This window comes from Asparagus officinalis, chromosome 5 (assembly GCF_001876935.1).
Source record: "Asparagus officinalis chromosome 5, Aspof.V1, whole genome shotgun sequence".
Classification (NCBI taxonomy): Eukaryota; Viridiplantae; Streptophyta; class Magnoliopsida; order Asparagales; family Asparagaceae; genus Asparagus; species Asparagus officinalis.
In genome coordinates, this window is record NC_033798.1 from 79,478,288 (window position 1) to 79,496,820 (window position 18,533).

General features: G+C 36.1%; 2 protein-coding genes across 2 annotated transcripts; both read left to right on the forward strand.

Annotated features, from left to right (window-relative positions):
• LOC109844059 (binding partner of ACD11 1) lies at positions 1,725-9,540 on the forward strand. Its single transcript, XM_020413068.1, has 8 exons — positions 1,725-1,861; positions 1,965-2,068; positions 2,233-2,311; positions 4,106-4,171; positions 4,256-4,327; positions 4,420-4,757; positions 6,214-6,337; positions 9,210-9,540. The coding sequence occupies exons 1-8, from the start codon at positions 1,850-1,852 to the stop codon at positions 9,228-9,230; spliced, it is 816 nt and encodes a 271-aa protein (XP_020268657.1). The 5' UTR covers positions 1,725-1,849; the 3' UTR covers positions 9,231-9,540.
• On the forward strand, positions 10,771-13,369 carry LOC109842057 (60S ribosomal protein L18-3-like). The gene is made up of 3 exons (XM_020410974.1): positions 10,771-10,788; positions 11,966-12,094; positions 13,161-13,369. The coding sequence occupies exons 1-3, from the start codon at positions 10,771-10,773 to the stop codon at positions 13,347-13,349; spliced, it is 336 nt and encodes a 111-aa protein (XP_020266563.1). The 3' UTR covers positions 13,350-13,369.

Below are 18,533 nucleotides of genomic sequence, written 5' to 3' on the forward strand. Positions count from 1 at the left end.
AATACGAGAGGGATGGCACATGCTTAAAGTCCTCAGTTTGCCGAGAGTGGTTCAGGGAAAAATATCACAGAAGCAATACGCGTCGAATATCGATCAATGCCTGGCCTCCGCTTTATCAGCGACGGTACACATTTTCTATGTTTGTATCACATTGAATTTCAGGCGCAAGAAAGCTGAACTTAAATACCACCACATATGCCGGCTAATAACTGCCAACTATTGAGGAGACAATATAAGGTCTGGACTACCACAAAATTGCTTTTGACATTACGGCAACACAGGAGATCAAAAAGTTTTCCAAACTGACGAGTTGTTTGAGCTAAAAAAAGAATTAGCTTTACACTACAGCTGAAAGTATGATCAATAATTAAAAAAATAAACCATTGTAATTATACTAAATCTAATTCCTTATTTGTGGTCTATTCATTATTGTTTTTCATCTTTTAGAAGTAGTATAGATTGCTGAACTCATCAAGGAACCCCACACTTCTATTATTTGTAGTGACTATCACTAGCAGAGAGTAATGTAGTTCTCATTATTCTCTTATGTATTTTCAATTCTCAAACTTCTATTTTTGACCATGTTTTTGATGTCAATGTCTAGCTTGAACATTGGAAAAAAAAAATATATATATATATAGAGAAAAGTGAATTCTAAGGTGGCCCCGCTAGGCCTCACCATCCTATAGCGACGTCCGGGCCTAAATCACATCATTCCCGTATTTTTTTTTTGCGATCCGCTCCGTTAAACTTGATCTAGAAAAAAAATGTGTTAGATTCAAGTTTACGCGGAGGCGGATCGCAAAAAAAATTTAGGAATGATGTGATTCTAGCCGCGGCGTCCTTAGGTGAGAGCCTAGGGTGGGCACCTTCAGATTCACTTTTCCATATATATATATATATATATATATTATTATATATATATATATATATATATATATATTCATAATTACTATATTATATTATATATATTATATATATATATATATATATATTACAGTGCGTATGCTGCCCTTAGATAAATTATATCTTTCTCAAATCAACAGTCGGTCAACATATCTCGACGCTATAGATTTAAATTTATGGATCCGCTCAATTGATCTAGGCCATTATTCTAAGGATGCAAAATCAATTCCTAACCATACAGATCCAATACACATATTTTAAAGATATTCCTGTTTTCTTCGAAACATCTAAATATATTTTAAAAATTGCGATCTTATAATCCATGCATGCTTATTATTATACATCCGCAAGCATCTATATTCTTTTTTATTAGACTAATACATATTTTTAGATAGGCTTGTGATTACTTGCACAGATGAGATGAAATATTTAGTTGACCAAGCGTAACAAGCCATAACAAAAGCAACCGAACCGAGAGGCGAGCCTGCTGCGCGCAGAACGTGTGACGAAATCTCAAATTCCCCTTCTGTTCTACTAAAATAATAAAACCAAGTAAATAAACAAAACAGAAGCAGAAAAAGACAATCATGCCCATCGGAAATCTGAACCCTTGAGCGGCGGCATCGACCGTGCAAGGACAGCTAAGCAAGGGCACTTTCGCCAATTCGTAGTAGTACAGGTCATAGGCGGCCGTCGCCAAGCAACCAGCTTTGACACCTTGACCCCCCCTACTACCTTTCGCCCCTGAAGAAGCCTATAATACCGAAAGCACCCTTACCTACAAACAGCGAACAGCCCAAGGAAAGGGTATTTTCGTTATTATTTAGACGTTTGGGGTCTAGTGCACTCCATTCTTCTTCCTCCTCCTCCTCTCGGTTCCATAGAAAGCTTGAGAGAGAAAATAGAGAGAGAGAGAGAGAGAGAGAGCTTAGAATCTTCGAGAATGCAGATTCAGGTACTAATAATAATCAATGAAATCCTAAAATTAGCCCCTTTTAATAATTTATTGTCGATTAATGTTAACTACTGTTATTAACTTTGCAATTTTTTATTCGTAGACGAGAACAGTTCGAGTTGGGAACATCTCGGATCTAGCCGGGGAGAGAGAGGTTCGAGAGTTTTTCTCGTTCTCAGGCGAGATCGAGCACGTTGAGATCCGAAGGTAAGGTTTTCTTCCAAAAATTCCCCCTCCCCACCTAAATTTTGGTTCAAAAAATGGATTTTAGGGTTTCATTTGCGTTCATTTTTTAAGCTGGGTTTCCTTTTAATGAACACCTTTGAATTGGGATCATCATGATATCTTGTTTGCTTATTTATTGTGCGCAGTCGTGAAGTTGGGGCTCTGCGGACCGCATTTGTTACCTTTAGAGATCCGAAGGCGCTCGAAATTGCGTTGTTGCTATCGGTAACTTTTAGTCATTTGATTAATTTTTTTTTCATTTGAATTGTATGACTAAGAGCGCGCGGTAGTGGTTGGAAAGACCCTTTAGGCCAGTTAATTTGGTTGGAAACTTTGATAGCCTTCTGTTGAGATTGTTTGGTTGAGTGGCACTGGTTTGCAATTGTTACACACATTCTACCTGTTGAATTGCTATAATCTCTGCTCATAGCGTCGTCTTGCGAGATGCTAAATGGTGGAAATTCTAGAAAAGTACAAGCGTGTCTGTTGTGTGTCTTCCTGGTTTTCGGATAATACAAAAGTGGATGGAAAATATATCCAGTGTGATTCTATATAAGAATAGGAGAAATGTTGCGGGCACTAACCAGTAACTACGCTATAGAATCATATGGAATGGAGTAATGTATTCTGCATATAAACGGTAAAGGTTGTCTGATGCTTGTATTGATATTGCACCTGACAATATCAATTGTATTGAAGCAAAGAGAGAGAACTGGACATTGCCGAGTCTTACGTTTCAGCTGCTTGTCTCATCTGTAAAGAAGAAAAAAAATTATCGAGATAAGTGCTTAAGTTGTCAGCTGTAATGTAGTTCCTGTGAGTTTACTTTTAGGTTTCATACTTCATGCACTCTTTTCTACTTTTCAAGTTATAAATTATTTTTTAGGTAGCTAAACAAGGTATAGGTTCTTTCTAAGTGAAGTTTTAAGTAACTACATTCATGGTTGGGCCTCTTTAGTAGTATTTTTTAAGTCCAATTTTGAGTAGGTGCATTCATGGTTGGACTTTTTAGTAGTATTCTCTATTAAGGACAACATTGGTATGCATTTCCTTGTACTTGTTCTCTTCTTTTTTTGGCTGCTCTTGGGTTTCTACCTTCAATATGGCTGTAATGTGTTTCCTTCTCCAATCATGTTAAGTTGATTATGTTGCTAGAACCCAAGAGAAATAAGTTCATTGAACATGGTTATATATGTATTAGGAGAGTTCTTTGTTTGGTGGGATCTTATTGCGTCCTCTTACCTTCTACTTCCAACTTTTTAAACCATGTGGATTAGTTGTTTAGCCCTCTCTCACTTAAAAGACTACAATTTCAGAATTATACTGATAAATACTCAAATACATGAATAAGGGATCAGTTTCAAGGTTAGGCTGGTTTTTATTTTTAAGTAAACACTGGCCACCAAACAGACCTTCCCCTATCTTTCTGCTTCCCCTTCCTCTTTAGTATCATAATGCTGGTTTTCCCATTGAACACATTGACCAATGTTTTCCGAAAGTTTTATTTTTCTTATAGGTTTAGATTGATTTTCGCCATCCTACCATTCTTATTCCTTTGTGAACATTTTGTCACTTTAGTAAGTCGCTAGTTAACAAGAGTGCAGCTGCTTTGAGAGCTTCCATATGCCAATAAATTTTGTGTAGTTATCTAATGCTCCACATCATTAATGGCTGTTAAAAGAGGTTGCCACTGTTTGGATCTTAAAATTTGTACATAAAGATTAAGGGTCGTAGATGACGCTTGTGTCGAGCACAGACAGCTCAGCAGAACATGGAACATGTGCCGATCATGAGAGGACATGGGTAACCAAATGCACCTCAGTACCCCATGTTTGTATACATGAATGAATTCGGTTATCACATTAAAATTTTTGTTTATTTGATTAACTTAGGATCTTACTAATAAGATAATACTATACTTTTTTGTCTATTTACATGGAAACTAGATTCTAGTGGTTCATCCTGGAAGTCTGAGTTGAATAATCTCATTACTAATAAGATAACACCATACTTGTGCAGGGGGCCACCATAGTAGATCAGATAGTGAGCATAACTGCTGCAGAAAATTATGTCCCACAAGTTGAGGTACCAAACATTTTTGAAGCAGTTATTTATTTCATGGGACTGATTTTAGTTACTTTAATATTATACATGTTATGATATATGCAGCAAGCTGTAACAGGGAACGTTATGACTCTACCAAGTGTAACTCCTCTGGGGGATGATGTGCCTACTGTTGAGGTGCCTGTCCTGTGTATTTTTTTTCCTTATGTCTCGTTGTCTTGCATGTTAAAATATTTTCTTTCTCATGCTGACTTGTCATCTACCTACAGGCTAGAAGTAGTCATGGCAGTGGAAGGATTTATGTTAGTAAAGCGCAAGAAGTTGTAAATAGTATGATGGCACGAGGTTCAGCAATCCGTCAAGATGCTGTGAACAAAGCCAAAGCATTTGATGAGAAGCATAACCTGACTGCCAATGCATCTGCTAAGGTCATCTCCTTTAATAAGAGGGTGGGACTTTCTGAGAAGATAACTGTTGGAATCACAGTTGTGAATGAGAAAGTGAGGTCTGTTGATCAAAGATTGCAGGTCTCAGATAAAACAATGGCTGCCTTGACTGTAGCAGAGCGGAAATTAATTGATACAGGCACAACTGTCAAAACAAACAGGTAGATTAGTGTATTTCTTCACATTAAGTTTGCCACAAAGTTGATGGGAAATAAAGTGTATGCTTGAAAACAACGTTGGAAGTGCTTTTGGGTGCCGAACTTGTCACCCAGCGTAGTCCATGTAGGCGCCATCTAGGCACATTTTTGCATTAGTTAAGATATTTCTTGATGATAAAAACCTATGTTGCATGGGTATCGGTATGGGTACGGGTGCTATACGGGTATGGGTATGGGAAATGGCAAATTTGTAAAAGGTAGGGTATGGGGACACGGTTATAAGTATGTACGTTGGAAGTGTCCAAGAAGTTTGGGTACGGTTTCCAAATAGAAGTACCCAGTACATAGATAAAAACTAATAAACATGCAGAAAATTCTGGAATAAATATATAAAAACAGCAAATTTGAATACCTATAACTACTTTGAGAAGTATTGGAGCTGTTGATTTGTTAGAGAGGCTGAGGTTCTTGGAGCTGCTGTGGAGAGGTTTTTTTAAATAAATTGAAATGTGGGGTGAGGGGGTATTAGGTTTTGTTGACAGTCAGGGTTGGCGTGGTTTGGGAGTGTGCCACATCATACCAGTGAAGACCTGTGCAGCAACAAACCTTCCCTCTTTTATTCTTGGAACTATTATATATGATAGTTACAAAGATCGAAAGCATTGGCATTTTATATTCTTGGGATAATTTGTGTTTATAACATTCTCAACTTTGCTGTATTGATGTTCCATTTTCCTGTGGGGTAAAAGTTTATTGATATAGTTTGTTAGTTCATTGAATCTTTTTCACGTATGATCTCTTTTTAATTTAATGTGTAGCATTGATGATTTTATAAGAGAGCATGCTATTGCTCATTTTTGTTTTTGTTTCTATGGTTTTACTCTTGAATGTGGGTTGTCATTCTATTGTGTTTTTTTCACTTATTTCTTTTTTGATGTATGCAAATGTTGTAGACTACTTTTACCTTCTAATAATCACATAAACATGATGAGTTAATCAAGAGAAGCATGCTTATTACAAATTCATTGTTCATTTGTTAAGACAATATGATTTACATCATTCCCTTGTTCATGATCAAGCTGCGTTTTGTTTATGTGGTTATAATCTTTTGCCTGAATAGCTGTACTTAATTATAATAATTATCAAAGGTATAAGTACAATAGTTTTACTGGTATATTTACTACATTATAATTTTTAATATAATTATGTAACTTAAATTTATTATAGCATTCCACTGTTTATGTGTCATATCATATCATAAAACTCACAGTAGAATGGTATCAATTCGCTTCCTGAATCCAGTTGGGTTTGTATTCCAAATCAAATGACAACCTTGAGACTCCCAAGATTCAAGATAACTTTGTCTGGAATCATAATTGCATTTCTGTGTTGGCATGAATTAACTCAGAATTGTAGGTTTCTGGAGTCAATTGCTAATTGTTTTGGCATGAATCGACAGGTACGTAACTGCTGGAACATCTTGGTTAAATGGTGCATTTGGCAAGGTAGCAAAGGCTGGTCAAGTGGCTGGTGCAAAAACAAAAGAGAAGTTCCAATTAGCAGTGACAAACTTGACTGCAAAGGTAAGAGCTCTTTACACTTCAGACCACTTGATAGTGGATTTAAATTGCCCATCAACTATCTACCTTCAATGTTGTATCACTTTTCAGATATCCTATTGAGATCAAATGCCATAAAATACAAACTATGTACTGATTACTTTTTCTGAGACCTGATTTTGATTTCATATTTCCAAAGGGCATGTTTCGCCTCCTTTGAAGATGATAATCAATTTAAGGATAGATGAAAGTAGTAGGTACCTGGATATTTGGAAACAACCTCGAGCTTGTCATTTCAGCTTGTAAGGTTTGACTTAGAGAAGGATCTCGGGCTTGAGTATCAGTTGAGCTTTGTAGGACATTAGACAACATGACTTGACATCATGTGCTCGGCAAGTAACTGAAAAAAATAAATAGATAAAATAAATGGCAAGCTTCATCTTGAAGTTAAAGTTCTTATCCATACAATTTACAATTCCAACAGTGTGTAAAAAGTGTAGGGCATTGGCCTGAAGTAATGCAAATTGGCATACCCAAGTTAGCTAGAATATGATGGTTTATATTATACTTTGTATAAATGCATTCTGTTTGTAGTTGTTATACACACTTCACTACTAAACTATTTACTTTCTAGAAAAAAAGAGTTTGGCACTTCCTGCTTGCTAGATAAAAAATTAATGACATTATTTGTTGAAGTCAACTAAGAACAGATGGGGAACTTCAGAAAAAAAGTCTATGCATAAACAGTAATATTATGTGTATAAGCAATGTATTAGAAGACACAAGGTGGAGCTAAGTCACAGACCCACCATCTAATGCCTAGCTGCTTAGGTGGTGCTTGACTGCTGCCAATATGCTTAATTAAGCAATCAAAATCTAATCTCAATTTTAAAGACAGACAGCAAACAGTGAAATCTGCAAATCAGTTGATAAGGAAGAAGTAAGCACCAATCAGTGATTTGTCACTCTTTTCCCTTTAGCTCTTTGGTCACTTGCCCTTCGTGTTCTGCAGTGTTTAATTTACTGTTTCAAGTTTTGTCGCAAGTGACAGGCTACCATAATTTGAATGATAATGCAGTATGAAGTGTGTTTGCTGGGTTCGATCAGTACACTGGAAGGTTTTTGCTAGGTCACTTTTGAAATTCTGCTACATGGATGTGCAATATAAATATATGTCTATACACATTTGAAGGCATGCAAAGTTAAGGGCTAACGATCACAACAGCTGGTAGCTTTTAATATCTTTAGAGCCACAATATGATACTTAAAAAAAAGAAATTACTTCAAGAAAAATATAAATAATTAAATTAAGCAATCAAAATTTAAACTCAAATTTAAAGATAATATTAGTAAAAGCAGTGAAAACTTCAAATAAGTCTATTAAGTAATAATAAATAAATAAATATGTGACAAAGGACCAAGAGGGATTTGCTATTATTCTTCTTTCTGTTCTTGGGTTGCAGTTTACCAATACGGATTGGGAATGCGCCACAGGTCAGGTCACATTGACCAGAATTCCAGGGGATGCTGATCTTGACTAGATGGCTGTGGGACTAAAGGGTTAATCATTAATATTTTTTCTAAAGAATATCACACATGCTTCTTTGAGAAATTATGTTGTATCCTACTAAATACATGCTACTACAGTAGATCTTCTGGCACATGATCTGGTTTTTTAAAGAGGGAACTTCAGGTGTTATGCAAGTTTTGCAAACATATAGGATACAAGTAACAGGATATGAAGAAAACAAAAATTTGAGTGAAAATATAAACTTCACTTTCCTGTGGTGCTTTGCATTCATGAATAGTTTTGACTGCTAGATTGCTAATATTTAGCTAGAAAGATGTCATTGAGACTTCCAGAGAAGTAGATACTGATCAGGGCACATATGAGATACCCTCACGCCACAAATAAGTTAAAAAGATTAATAAAAAATGATTTAAAGTAACTGTCAAGCCTTATTTGTCAATATTGGTGCCGTGGAAGTTTTAAATTGCTTTTACTGCATCTTACTACTTACGTCACACACACATTAGAGGAGCGATCCCCTGCTTATATCAAAAGAACTAACTTTTCTACAGACTGTGTTTATTTACTGTGGTTTTTTGGAGAACGACCATAAAATTTTTCATAGAATTACCACAAAATATACTGGTTTTTCGGAAAATCAGCACAAAAGTTTTATTTTTCATAGAACCACCATGAAAATATCAATCTTTTACAAAGCCCCACCAAGTCATAATTTGCATCAGTATTTTGTTAAATAATAGTATAAAATGACATAAATGCCCGTTATGACAAAATTTTAGAGAGGATGAGTGGGGGTATTTGGAGGGTATTAATTTTTTTTAGGGAGTAAACAAAGTTTTAGAGGGAAATAAGGTTTTTTGTTTTTGTTTTTGTTTTTTTGGATAATGAGGCGATCAGGAATCGAACCCAAGATAGTGGGAGCCATATTGGAAGCTCCCAATCATCTAGGTCATCAACGGTGCTCAGGTATTTTGTTGGTTTGAGAAAATATAATAATAGATTGGTGGGTCCCACCATGAGGGTGTGTTAGGGATTTAGGATATCATTTTGTTTAACATGATACAGATGCAAAATTATAATTTGGTGGCACTTTGTTGTGGATGCATATTTTTGTGGTGGTCCTATGAAAAAAAAAAATTGTGGTGGTTCTCAAAAAAAAAAAAAACCACTATATTTTGTGGTGGTTCTATGAAAATAAAAAAAAATTGTGGTGGTTTTCTGAAAAGCACTATATCTTGTGGTGGTTTTGTATAAAAAACCCTAATTTCAGTCCTTTCTTTGCTGATTAAAATGTGACGTAAATTACTATTGTCTTAACCCTCTTTGGTGTAATTAACATTTTCTTCTGTTATTTGCTCTTTGCAGGATTCAGCAATCGCTGTGTAAATCATTAAATCGGAGGTTCTGGTTTTGTACAATCAATTTGTGAAGAGATTAGTTTGGTGAGGATTGAAATATGGGATTCACATTGTTCAGCGGACAACTTAATCGAGAAGCTGGTGATGCTGAAAGAAGTGTGCTTAGTTTTGTTTCTACTTTGTTTTGATTCTCTATCGATTCACTTCATTTGACATATTGTATCTAGTTTCGGTGCTGTGCTTGTACCTCTGTTGTGTTGTAACGCGTAACACATTATTTTTGTGACGAGTGATGAAATGGAAAGGATTAGATGCTTATAACGTGTGAAGTTTCTCAATTATGGCCACAATTTTTCATCCTTGCTTTTTGAACTTTGCTGCTAAGTATCTGCTTGATGACAGGATAAATAATGGGTTAAGACTTCATGTATTTGTTTCAAGTCCTTTTGACCAACATGGAGACGTGTCACTTATATCATAATTGGCGTCATGATTAGGGTGAAAATGAAGGTTCTCTGCTTGAGAACCTTCTCATTTTCAATTGTTATGAAAACTAAGCCTTTGCTAGTGTCGCCAGTTGAAGCAGTAGTCTGATTATATGTATGCTAATAAATGAACCTCATGGTCTCAAATTTGATGGAGAAGCGGCCAGCCTTATCAGGAGCCCAGTGCCTTGTATTGTTATCCTCTTGACAAAGTAGGGGTTGTATCATGTAGGAGTTTGATATTCTGATTCTTATCGAGTAAAATCTGAATCCAGGGCCACCTTCTTCGTATGGATAGCAAAACTTCCTCCAGCTGAGTCACCGTCTTCATCTGCCGAGTTCTGAAGGACCCCGAATAATCTAGCGAGGATAGGTTCGAGTTTCTTGAATACTAATTTGGGAACGACGGTGGAGGAAAGCAAGTGTATAGGCATACTAGACAGATCAATATTTAACTAGAATGATTTTGCCAGCAGAGGAGAGGAGTTTAGCACGCCGCCCTTGAATTCTAGCTTCAACTCTGTCAATATCGGAGTTGCAGTAACACTTCTTCTGGAGAACTTGGTAGCATCCTGCACCACCCTGATCCTTGCAGAGGGGGAGGCTTTAGGATCGAGCAACAAAGAATTGGCTTTTAGACAAGCTCAGCCGCTGACCAGGGCTACGTCAATAATCGTTTTGGATTTGCATCACTTTAATCAAGGTTTTCCTTGCTGTGTCTGAGAAGATGATTAGGTCATCTACAGATAATAAGTGCGAAGGGCATCGTGAATTAGTAGTGTTATAAAGGTGCTCAGTATCCGACTCCTGATCAAGAAAGAGGGGGGAGGCTTTTCTTCGGAATTAACACCAACACAGTCAGTTTGAGTAAATGCCTTGGGGTAGGGTTTGGTTCGAATAAACTTGTTTGTAGCATTTAAAGTGAGTGTTTGATCGCATCCCGCATCTGAGTGAAAAAGCTGGCCGAGAAGCCATCAACCCCAGCAGCAGTATTAATTAGTAGGAACTGAATTCAACAGCTGAGTGGATTTCCTACAGACTGGAAGGACTCATCAAGAATATCACTGTCCTCTTGAGTGACCTATGAAGGAATTAATCAAGGTACGTAAATCTTCACCAATGGTATGAGCTTCTAAAGGTAGAAGATCCTTGAAGTAGGAGATATCAGCATTATGGATGGCTTCAGGACCATTGGTAGTAGAGTTACCAACAATGAGAGTGGATTCTAGCTTGAATTTATTTACTTCTGGCAATGCCATGGAAAAAAGCTAGTGTTTTCATCCCCCTCTTTCAGCCACTTGATTCTAGACCTATATCTCTAAAAAAATCTCCTCTTGAGAGATAGTTTCCCTCCATTTTCTTTTACAGCCGGTGCATTGTTGGAACATGTTTTCATTTCAATTTAATTGCAGCGCGTGATCAAGTGAATCAATCTCATCGGACAACTCAACAATCTATATCTATTACTAAAAACTCTTACCCTTGCACATGCCACTTGGCAATTTCTTCTTTTTTTTTAAACTGTTACCCTTGCACATGCCACTTGGCAATTTCCTGTTTTTTTAAAAATTTCTTTAAAAAAAATTCCCAAGATCTCCTTTCACCGAAAAAATCGCCTCCTCACTCATAACAATTTCACCCACATTTTTTGTTTTACCCTTTCTTCAATTCCCAAGATCTCCTTTCACCCATAGCCGTTCTTTCCCCCGCTCTTCAGTTCCCAAGAAATCACCCTCAACTCCCAAGCGTCGCCCTCGAGAACCCAAGCGTCTCATAATGAGCTGGGAAAAAAATAGTAAGCCTCTCATCCTCGCCATCCCCACATCCTTTATTTCCAAAGAAAACTTTCGGCAAAACCCCTGGCGGTAAGCCTCTCATCCTCGCCATCCCCACATCCTTTATTTCCAAAGAAAACTTTCGGCAAAACCCCTGGCGAAGACTGATTCCTACGCTACAGAAATACATCCTTTATTTCCAAAGAAAACTTTCGGCAAAACCCCTGGCGAAGACTGATTCCTACGCTACAGAAATCTGTCGGCATCACTGGAAGCGAAGGTCGTCGGTGTCACTGAAGGTCAACAGGTCGGTCTCTGCGTTTCAATACATCTGCCTCTTGGTATTCTCCCCGTTGATTCCACTTCTCCATGATTGTGATTACTAATCTCATATCTCAAGGACCTGTATTCCAAAAATCTATTAACCCTCTCATCCTTCTCTCAAATCTGTCGATTTTTTCTCATTTCTTGGTAATTTTTAAGATTTTTTTTTGTGTGTATAGTTGTATAAGTTTTTGGTGAGGAGAACAGGGAGCAGCTCCAATGCGGTGATATTGAAGAGGTTGTTCATAAGAAAGACTAATAAGCCACCGATCTCGCTCAAGAGGCTTGTCACTTTCATGAAGGGAAATGTAAATTTGACTACTTTTAATTTTTGCAGATTAGATCCTCATTGATACAAACAAATGTTTGAAGTGTACTTGTGAATTTGCTTAAGCTTTTAACTTTTGAAATTCAAAGTTACTAGCAATACATATTGGTTTAATCTGGAAACGAACCTTACGTATTTGGTGAGTTTTCAAAAAAAAAAAATTGTAGCTTTTTAAAGGGTCATTGTCTCTACATGAAAATGGATGGATTATGAACCTACTGATCGACCAGTATTTACACCTGTACGTTACACAATCTTATTTCGGTTTGCGTCACACTCACCTCTCATCTTTTAAACCTTAGTACGCCTTGAGAGCTGGTGTTTATCTCATTAAATTATACATTCAATTCTAATACATCAAGTGGTGATGTTTACTTATATTTTAATTAATAATAATTTTGTCCATATTAAAGATTAAAATGCACTTTCTCTGTGAATAGAACATTTCGATATAGAAATTTATTTTAGTATCGAATCTGGATCGCTCTAGGCCTGGTTACATTTGGACCATTTTGTGATGTATAAATGTACTTCTATTACTTTACTTTATTGAAAATCGAAACCTTGGAAAAGGTTGAAAACTGAAATTACTGGAAATCTTTGAAGTATCAGCCAAAAGTCTAGGCTGATGATTGATGTAAAAGTTTGTTGAAATTTGAGGAATCTTGACCAAAATGTAAGTTCTTATCAGATGGGAATGTCATGCTATTTTGAGTATCAGAGATTTAATACATGATGATGATAATGGTGGCCTTTGAAACTTGATTGGTTCGTGAAGGACCCTAGGTTAACCATTAGTACAAGCGTACAACCTAGAAACAACAACGGAGCACGTACTATCATTGGTGTGATTTCCTATTAGCTTTGTCTTTAGCTTGTGTTGAACTTGAAGGTTTATAGGATTTGAATCTTTTAATAGTACTTCAGTTGAAGCTTTTTAACTGATTCTTAAACATCTACAAAATCTGACTTCAAACGTTAACAGGTCTATGTGTTTCATGCATTTCTGTTGTTATGAATCCTGATTTACTTTTCAATTTGAGTAGGAGGACAAGATTGCGGTAATTGTCGGCCCTGTGACAGATGACAAGCATGTCTACGAGGTTCCTGCAATGAAGGTGGCAGCTTTGAGGTTCACGGAGACTGCTCGGGCCAGGATCATCAAGGCTGGTGGGGAGTGCTTGACGTTCGATCAGCTTGCACTGAGGGCAGCACTTGGTCAGAACACGGTATGATCTTAACCATCTTTGTAACGCAAAGGTTTTGCTCTATGTTTGTCACACAGACCCATCTATTTCTTCTATGTTTATTTTACTACTTAGTTAATAATATAAACAATTAACATGTGTTACGTGATTGCAGTTTGATTATTTTAAAATTTTAGGTGTATAGGTGCTGGTATGTAATTCTATTATTTCTCGCTAATAGTTAGGCCGAATATATGAATCAGATAAGTATTTCGTTACACAACTCTTTAAGTGTCTTTTAATTGAAGCGATATGATGTTAAAAGGTGAATATATATGTACCCTATATGAAGTTGAGAAGAGGAGAACCTATGAAGTTGAGAAGAGGAGAACCTTAGTTTAAAAATTTATTGGATCGTGGGATATTTCCCTTGCGGCTTGAAATTCACTATGGATGTTTAAGTGCATTTTGCATTTGATTTGGTGAAAGTTGAGCCAATATTTTAGTGAAGAGAAAACTATTATGCAAAGTTTCGCTTACTTTTATGTTTGCTCATTGTTTTCTGCATTTATATAAATTTTTTCTGTTGTAAAGCAATGATGATATTTTTTTCCCTACTCATTACGAGAGCTTCCATCTAATGGAAGATCAGAGAATGGAAATTATGTGACGTCTGAGCTATTGTTATTAATTTTTTCTGTTTAGCCTTTTTCTTTGTCCTTAATTCCATGTTCTTCTGTGTTTGTTACTTATCAAGGGAACCTTGCTATTGCTATTAGTTTTATTTGTGTTCTTTTTTTTCTTCCGCATTTAAGTTTATTTTGTGGCAAAGCAATGATCTTTGTCCTTAATTCCATGTTTTGCCTTCTTATGCTTAAGGGAACCTTCTATAGCTATTCTTTTTATTTGTTCTTTTTTTTTCCCTGCATTTAAGTTTATTATGTGGTAAGCAATGATGATATTATTTTTTTTTCCCCAGCTCATTATGAGAGCTTCCATCAAATGGAAGATCAAAGAATGGAAATAATGTAACATCTGAGCTATGTTTAATGTTTTCCTTTTCTGTAATCCTATATTATTTTGTTTCTTATGTTGATTTTGAAGTGAATCTTGCTATGGCTATTGCTGTTAATTTTTCATGTTCTTTCTTTTTCCTGTATTTAAGTTAACTCTGTTGTAAATCAATGATGATATTGTTTTTCCCAGCTCATTGTGAGAGCTTTCGTCAAATGGAAGTTCAAAGAATGAAAATTATGTAATCTCTGAGCTATGTGTAGTTTTTTCATTCTCTATTATTCTTTATTCTTTTTTGTTTCTTACTTTTGGGGAACCTTGCTATTGCTATTCTTTTCTTCGTATTATTTTATTTTCCTGCATTTTAGTTTATTCTATTCTAAAGCAATGATGATATTATTTTTCCCAGCTCATTATGAGATCTTCCATCAAATGGAGGTTCAGAAGAATGGAAATTATGTAATGTCTGAGTTATGTTTAGTTTTTTCTTTCTCTGTAATCCTCTAATTATTTTCTTTTACTCCTTACGTTGATGGAACCTATTGCTATCACACCTGTATTTTTTTCACTGGAATATTGCTTTTAATTTTTATCAAAATTTTAATTTTCAAGCTAAACAATTTGTTTTACTTCTGTTAAGATCAGCAAGGTATTTGATCTAAGCACATATTCCTTTTTAGTTAGTTTGTATGTTAGGCTTTTCGTTATATGTTTGATTTTACTGTTTATGATGATCTTATGAACCATACTAATACCGATATCTGATAAATCATTCAGCTTTTACTGAAGCCCTTTTATTTGCTTCTTTAATTTTACTTTGTTTTGTTTTGGTTTTCATGGTTAGTTTTAATCCTAGCTCCATAAGATCTTCCATTCTTTTGGAATATCAAACACAAGAACAATACATGAGTTCGAGTATCTCCATTAGACGCTTTTACTCATGTTGGAGTTGTGTAAAAATTGAGAGAGCAATTGATTATAATGGGCTGATAAGTTATTGGATGCTGTTGTATTTTTTTCTTTGTCATTTTATGAGGTACCTTTTTTAGTTATTTGTTTATTTAATTATGAATATCAATAAATGATGATTTGAGTTTGTGTTTTTATTGTTGTTTGCAAGATAATGATTTAGAGTTTTGGACGTTGTTGTTGGCTTGAAGAAATGCAAGGTTATACATTAAATGTTTGTAAAATTAAATGGCTGAAATTTGACAGTAAATGCAAGCTAACATGTTGCTTTTGTCTGACATTTGACATAGTTGATGTACTCTAATTTGTCAGATTTCATTTCTTCCATGAAAATAGCTCATCCTATCTTATGTTGTCATTTTTTTCTACTACTGTTTTGGATTGTTATGGTTTTTTCTACAGATTGGTAGATTGCTCACTCTTACATTAACAAAAGGAAAAAATGAATACAAAAGGCAAAGATAGAATTAAAGATTTTTCTGCCTATACAAGTGTATTTTTTTATATATAATTATATTTTTCTGTTTCAGATCTGTTTGTTTCTTTGTTTATCTTTACTATTAGTAAGTGATGAACTCAATATAATCTTACTAGAATGTATTTCTATTATATTATGTTTTGTTGTTTTTCTCCAATGGCAATGCATTTTACTTTAATATTTTTGTTCTTTCTTATGTTTATATAGAGTATGTGAAAGTTGCATTTTATTTAACTAATTGAGTACTTCTTATGCCTTATTCTTATGGTTTGATGATGTTCTTAAATTGCAATCATATACTATTTTCTTACACTGACTTTATTTGATTTAGGTATTACATTTGTCTCTTATTTTCATCAGGTGTATGTCATACACCCCTTATATGATAGGTATTATATTTTGTTTGTTTCTTGACATTTCACTTTTATTTTACCAATTTCATTTTTTCCAAACCTTTCATTTTTTTCAATTTTTAAATTTTACCCATTTTTTGTACTTTTTGATATTTCACTTTAATTTTGAATTTTTTCTACCCTATAAATAATAAAATAACTCCCACCATATATCTGAATATCGTTTTTACACATTTACATTTTTCAAACTATATATCATCTTAAACTGATTTAAGTTTTTCAAACTTTCTAATTTTTTAAACTATATATGCAACTTAGGTTGTATCATTTCTGACTACTTATATATTATTACTGTTTTATTTTGTATTCTTTTGCTACATCAATTTTTGTATATTAAAAAAATTCGTGCATCGCACGGGCTTGAAACTAGTTCTAGTAAAAATAATACCAAAAGAGTTTAGGTTCCATACCTTGGGAGAGGCTTTGAGTTCTTTGAGTATGTCATGGAGGCCCTAAAGAGGAGATTGAGAAAATGAGGTAGACCATATATTCAGAACTAAAAACTTGAATTCCACATGAGAACGCCACATCCTCTGAAATCTCCACAACTGAGGGCCTTTGTATGTATCCATGTTCCAAGATAACACAATAGGGCAGTGATCCGAAAAGTCTCTGGTCAACAATGTACTTGAGAGTCCACCTGATAGAAGAATGTCAACAGTTTAAAGAACCCCATTCAAAACTTGCCAAGTTTGTCTAAGGTCCTCCATATTATTGCACCAAGTGAATTTGCCCCTGTAGGGTCTCGAAAAGACAAGATAACTGATTCTCTAACTGCTTGGTTGTAAGAAAGGATTCATCGTAAGAATCTTTTTACAGTTGTTCTTCTTCAAGTACAGAGGAAGAGAAGATTGATTCAACTTCTCCTTTGTTTAACGTGGGTTCGATGTGGCGATGAGATGCCTTGTTCGATGCTCGTGATGAGCTTACTTATCGTTGACGATCGGAGCAAGATTGCTTCAACCCGAGGAAGAAATAGTCTCTATCGAGTGCTTTAACTGCTGCTTGCGACTGCTATTTTCTCTTGACATACGTGCGTCTAGATCTTTGAATTTCAAAGTCCGATCCTTTGGTCTCCCAAAAGTGATCTCTTTTCATAGCTGCTCATGGCTATTTATAAGCGATCAATGCGTAACTGACGTTAAAGTCATGGGATCAGGAAGGTAACTAACTCTTTGATTTTAGCCCACGTGGGCTGACTGGGTCTTCATGACCGTTAGCATTCTAGCATCGAGCTTCACTTGATGAGATGAGCCTCACTGCGTGGCGAGGTTCGTCTGATGAGACGAGCATCGCTATGTGGTGAAGTTCATGCTGAAGACGGGGTTTGTCATCTGGGCACACTCGAACGCTTGGACGAGGTTCATGTGTGATACAAGGTTTGTTGGTTGGGCGAGCCTCGTCATTCATGCGAGCTTTGATATTCGGACGAACCTGGTTCGGGGAACGAACCTCGTATTTCATGCGAGGTTCGTCAATCGGACGAACTTGGTTCCAAGGAAGGATTTGTCATCTGAGTCGAACCTCATATTGGACCCTTGAATATTTCTCTATAACAGTGATGGTCTGAGGTTAAAGGCAAGATTCCGTCTTTTTGACAAGGTTCATCACTTTGTCGAGCCTGAGCAAGGCAAATTTGCACTGTTTGTTTTGGATGAGCCTCGTTTTAAAAGCGAGGTTCATCAGTCGAACGTATCTGAATACGTTGCTAAAGCTTGTTGTTTCAACAGGCTTGAATCTGACCAGCTCGAATAGCAGTGTAAGCTTGCGATGGTTGTTTCAAACGAGCCTCATGTTGAAGAGAGGTTCGTCATTCGAACGAGGTTTATCCTCCCGACGAGCCTGGATTTGGCTATCTTTCACAACAGAGCAAACTCGTTGAGTTGGACGAACCTCGTATTGAAGCTCGTCATTCGAACCTAATTGGGTATAATGGTGAAGTTCGTCATTTTGACGTTCTTTGGACACTCGACCCTCGACAAACTTATTGACCTTGGGCTGATCAACTCTCGGTCGATAGTGAAAACCGTCTAGCGAGACCAAAACTCGAGCCCTACGGCGAACTTGGTTCTGGCACTAACGTTGTTGAGAGCGTCTCGACAGTGGACCAACAGGAACTTTTGCCTCAGTCGAAGCTGGGCGAGGTTCGCTACCAAAAGCCATAGTTTGGCTAGTTGAAGCCAAAGTTCGGCTAGGTTGCTTAACAACCCATTTTTTCTCGAGATTAACTCGAGTTGAATCATCAGAAGCCACTTGGGCTGAAGTCTCATACGAGACTCGACGATACTTACGTGCCTTCGTAGGACTAGATGCTCCAGAAGAGATATACTCTTCGTATTTGGTCTAGTCAAACTCAAT

What these genes read in the sequence shown, in the direction of transcription:
- LOC109844059 (XM_020413068.1), top strand. An exon ending in ATGATGTGCCTACTGTTGAG is followed by an intron (nt 4,328 to 4,419) that starts GTGCCTGTCCTG and finishes ATCTACCTACAG; the next exon opens with GCTAGAAGTAGTCATGGCAG. An exon ending in TGACAAACTTGACTGCAAAG is followed by an intron (nt 6,338 to 9,209) that starts GTAAGAGCTCTT and finishes TGCTCTTTGCAG; the next exon opens with GATTCAGCAATCGCTGTGTA.
- LOC109842057 (XM_020410974.1), top strand. An exon ending in TCACTTTCATGAAGGGAAAT is followed by an intron (nt 12,095 to 13,160) that starts GTAAATTTGACT and finishes CAATTTGAGTAG; the next exon opens with GAGGACAAGATTGCGGTAAT.